The sequence below is a fragment of the Diaphorina citri genome, unplaced genomic scaffold, assembly GCF_000475195.1.
Source record: "Diaphorina citri unplaced genomic scaffold, Diaci psyllid genome assembly version 1.1 scaffold878, whole genome shotgun sequence".
Taxonomy (NCBI): Eukaryota; Metazoa; Arthropoda; class Insecta; order Hemiptera; family Psyllidae; genus Diaphorina; species Diaphorina citri.
Window position 1 is genome coordinate 177,375 of NW_007378310.1, and position 5,189 is coordinate 182,563.

The following is a 5,189-nucleotide window of genomic DNA, read 5'->3' on the forward strand; positions in this document are numbered from 1 at the left end:
CACAATAGGAATTTTGCCAGATTGAAATCAAAGTGGTCTACACGTCTGAAGTTTTATGTTTTAGAATTTAGGTGACATATGTACGAGTATGAGTCATTGTCGATGAAGCAAATAGTGAAATACCTAACACTTCTTGAGAATGGCACAATTTATGGCTGGGAATTTGGTAGGTGCTCTCCTAAATGGAAATAGGGCTCGATTACGCTAATTTAACCTTCACTTTTGCTAATAAAATTTATGTATGTTTACTTGATAGCGACACAATTTGTTCAGAAGAGTTTGTTGTAATATTCGTATCTACGCTAAGTCGCAAACATCCAAATTTCTTTTTTCCACTGTCGCTCTTTCATAGACTCAGTTGCGGAGGAGGCTTACACTTTTGTAACAGGATTTCAGTATTACTGAGACGAGTTCATCGGGTTTCTAGAACAAACAATTCTATAGGCAATTTATTTGCCAGATTGAAATCAAAGTGGTCTACACGTCTGAAGTTTCATGTTTTAGAATTTAGGTGACATATGTACGAGTATGAGTCATTGTCGATGAAGCAAATAGTGAAATAACACTTCTTGAGAATGGCACAATTTATGGCTGGGAATTTGGTAGGTGCTCTCCTAAATGGAAATAAGGCTCGATTACGCTAATTTAACCTTCACTATTGATAATAAAATTTATGTATGTTTACTTGATAGTGACACAATTTGTTCAGAAGTTTGTTGGGAATTTGGTAGGTGCTCTCCTAAATGGAAATAGGGCTCGATTACGCTAATTTAACCTTCACTATTGATAATAAAATTTATGTATGTTTACTTGATAGTGACACAATTTGTTCAGAAGTTTGAGTTTACACTCTAACTTCGAACAGCAGTTACGAGTATAAAAAGCTATGTATTAATCCGAGGTGACCATATTGTTATGAGAATCGTACAACTTACCATCCGAAGAAGGTTTTACTAGTGGAAAGTCATTTAAATCCAATAAAACATTTTTATCTGGAGGAGACTTCATCGGAATTTCAATGATCATGATTTCTTTAACACTGTTGTTCTTTGGATTTTTCTCAATATTTATTTTAGTGCTGATGTCACCACTTGAGACATTGAATCTATTTCCATGTTCGTTTCGCAAGTAAAATTGGATTTGGTTGTTTGTAAATGCTCTGGGTCTTTGATGTTTAGTCATATTTGGAAATGTTTCAATTGAGCTTCTCTTACGATCATGATATTTAAATAGACCCTTAATAGCTCCTGGATTATCGTTCACGGAATTGATTGTTGGTTTGATAAATCTCAATGCTGTGTTATGGACCATGTGTTTGGTTTGATATAACGGAGATGAATGGCTATTATTTGAATAAACATTGTTAAATGTTTGATGGGACACTGTGGTTGAAACTTCGAACTCAGTAACATTAACAGTGATGCTTGATGTGCCATTTTTCAACATTAAATTGGACTGATTTATATGATTCATGATATGTTTATGTATCAAGTCTTTTAGCGTATGTACGGTTGCATTTTGAGCTGATAAGAAAGTGTTTTGGATAGTATCATTGAGTTTTTTGGTAGGCACTGCTGCTCCGCATGTAATTTTGTTTCCAATATAAGCAGTAAATTCAGGATTATCTTTACAGTTGAAAATTTGGTTTTTATTGAGATAACTCTTTTTTCTGCAAAATCTTCCACTAGCAAAATTATATTTGAGTTTGTATTTTTCATCATCAGTTAACTTCTTTACCGTTCCCAATTTGAAAAGATCAGACTTTTTCTTAGGTGGATTTTGAATATGATGGTAAGAGGACGAGTAATTTCCAGGAATAGTGAATTCTAGCTCCTTGGCCCTGGAACTGACATGATACATTAAATATTTTATCTCTATGATATAACATTAAAAACATATAGATAAATTGAACGATCCCACCTAGGATTAGAGACATATTTCATTTGTACTAATGTACTTACTAAAACCTTACTTCTTGTCAGAACACTGCACCATGCTAAATGGTAATGTGCAGAAATGCGCTGAGTCACCCAAAGAAAAAGAACTGACATAATACATTAAATATTTTATCTCTATGATATAACATTAAAAACATATAGATAAATTGAACGATCCCACCTAGGATTAGAGACATATTTCATTTGTACTTACTAAAACCTTACTTCTTGTCAGAACACTGCACTATGCTAAATGGTAATGTGCAGAAATGCGCTGAGTCACCCAAAGAAAAAAAAAAAATCTAGTGGCAAGGTCTTCTAGAAGATGATGTTGGTGTTTTTGTTTAAGGTGATGTGTTCATTAAACGTTAACACTTTCATGAAACCTTTCTCTATTGCCATCCTGCAACAATATTATAGCAGTAAGATACAACGAGTTAGACTTTATTTTAAATGAATTTCGAACATGTAAACAGAATGATGTATAGGTGGCCTTGTGTAAATCTTTCTTAGGAAAGAAAAATCTATGCGAATAACAAAGCCCACTTACACAAATACAAGTTGAATGTATAGGTGGCCTTGTGTAAATCTTTCTTAGGAAAGAAAAATCTATGCGAATAACAAAGCCCACTTACACAAATACAAGTTGAACCTCGAAGATGACCTAGCTTGTGAAATACATAGGACTGTGTAGTGTGTAAGTCATGCAAAATAATGAATAAATACTTTCCTAGGATAAACAAACTTAAAGTGTTGTACTAAACTTCTAAATCTAAACCATAAGATAAAGTCCATAAAGATTCACATGATAGAAAACTTACCTCTTGAACGCGAATAGGAACTGGATAAGTATGGAAATAAAAACATAAAAATTAAACATATCATTATTGATAGCGATCCCACGACACGAAATAAAATTAATCAACAGTGATGGCAATAAAATACTGAAAACTTTCATTTTCAGCCTGTTCCATTTACAGAGGCTAGAAACAGAAATGTCAACCACACACCGTCTCTCCCATCTTTAGGAACACTTTCTAGTACACTAAGCACCTACAAGACAATGAACTGATGAGTAATATGTTCTGAAATGAATCCCATGATTCCATATCCTTTCAGTTCCCGTTTGTTCAAAGTTAATGTTTTTCAACAGTTTTTCTAGGTACCTGTTGATTTCATCAAAGTGTTCTAAATGAAAGTAATACACATACACACCAGAAGGACTGTGATAGGAATCTTTTAATTCCTATCAGATAGATGAGTGCATGTAAATTACATACCTACATAGGTGGAGCGAATTGATTGACAACTTCAATTTTATTAAAAAGAAACTTCGATAATATCACAGTCGACTCTCGGAAGAAAATTATAATCTCTGGTGTTTCGAGTAAATGACTTCTGTAGATCTACTGAATTAAGTAAATCACTTGTAATTATTGGACCGGTTTCCAAACTAATAAATCTATAATCAATTCGAAAAGAAGACGTCACTATATGAGCCACTTTTGCTTTTTAAAACAAAATACTTACCACCAAATGACTTTCTAGCATGCTATGCCTAAATGCTTTTGAGAAAATCTGAGATTCCCCACAGAAAGGTTAGGCAGGAAAACTATTACCTACATGTAAGCATTGAGCAGTAGGTAGTAGAATTATTATGTAAATATGAAGAAAGTTCCACCACCAAATGACTTTCTAGCATGCTATGCCTAAATGCTTTTGAGAAAATCTGAGATTCCCCACAGAAAACAGAACAGAAAGGTTAGGCAGGAAAACTATTACATGTAAGCATTGAGCAGTAGGTAGTAGAATTATTATGTAAATATGAAGAAAGTTCTTATTTTGATATTTGATCCCTTTTGTAAACATGCCAAGTTTGGAGAAATTAGGAAAGATTATATTATTGAAGGACAGCTACTCTATTTATCGATGGAGAAAATACTACAACAAAGGGTTTTGAAACCTTCAACACCAAAATTATGAAAGGTGGGTTCTATGCAAACGTTCAACCAAAACGTACGATTCCATTATAATCTTTATGAATAATGGTGCATGCCAATGAAAGTAAGACTTCAATCAGAAATTTTAATACGAAACCTACCTTGCATAGATCTTGGTGAAATTTTTAGTTCAATTCTGATTTTTGATGAATTTGAAACGATTAGATAGGAACCAGATGAAGGCATCAAACTTTTACACGCACCAACGTATTAATGCATAATGACTGAGTGCATTAAAGTTCTATTTTAGTTAAAGGATCAGTGTCGAATAAACATGAAAATATTACGTGAGAATCAAGCTTGCTCATTGAATTCTGATTTGAAATTAAGAATCCAACACTTTTCTGGCTACACCAAATCTCAAAAGTCGTTCATAAATTTAATAAGTAGGCCTCATGTAGGTGGTAAGTTGAATCTGACTCTCTGACTCGTAGCTCTCATAAGATAGATTGCAAAGAAAAAGAAGAATAAAACCCATTAATATAATCGCGTAAGCATAATTTCAGTTCGACATGTGTCCAGCTGGTAAATGTAGGTGGTAAGTTGAATCTGACTCTCTGACTCGTAGCTCTCGTAAAGATAGATTGCAAAGAAAAAGAAGAATAAAACCCATTAATATAATCGCGTAAGCATAATTTCAGTTCGACATGTGTCCAGCTGGTAAGCTATGTACCTTCATACTTCAAAATTATAATCTTTCGATTACAAATTTTCGCTCCCGGTATAACGACAGTCAGTTCAATCTATAAAATATATTCCCTACGTAATATGTAGTGCTTACTGGACTCCTAGCCTTTCGTCAATTACGAGAGATGAAATCATCCCTTTACCGTCAGAATGGGAAATAAGCTATAAGGGGCGTAATTACGTAAATCTAAGAGCTACCTTTTCGCTGTACCTGTCGGAATATAAATTAGGTAACAACTATGTAATAGTCCTCATTATAATTAGCAGCATATGATGTGTCCAGAATAGTTATGTAGTAAGTACGACGCCGCGACGTTCGATTTAATTTGAGTAATCTGCAGGAACTGATGCATTCCACGTCCGTCGTAAAGCCGCCGGGCTAAAGATTGCATGCCTATAACATTGTAATGCACCACACACGGTAGGCACTCTGCTAAACACCACTAAAGTGCAACAAATCTCAGCGCAGAACCTATAATACTATGGGCATGAACAACCTCGATGCACTTAGCAATTTCAGTATGGGGAGGGAATTGCTTACGAGAAAAATATAGCAAAAAGTCTG

General features: G+C 34.2%; 1 protein-coding gene across 1 annotated transcript; it reads right to left on the bottom strand.

The window, feature by feature from the left end:
- Positions 1-891: 891 nt before the first annotated feature.
- Positions 892-3,488, bottom strand: LOC103512741. The gene is made up of 3 exons (XM_026826132.1): positions 3,468-3,488; positions 2,759-2,920; positions 892-1,840 (listed from the first exon to the last, which is right to left on the bottom strand). Exons 2-3 carry the CDS (start codon positions 2,893-2,895, stop codon positions 892-894), a joined length of 1,086 nt encoding a protein of 361 aa, XP_026681933.1. The 5' UTR covers positions 2,896-2,920; positions 3,468-3,488.
- Between the last annotated feature and the right edge of the window lie 1,701 nt (positions 3,489-5,189).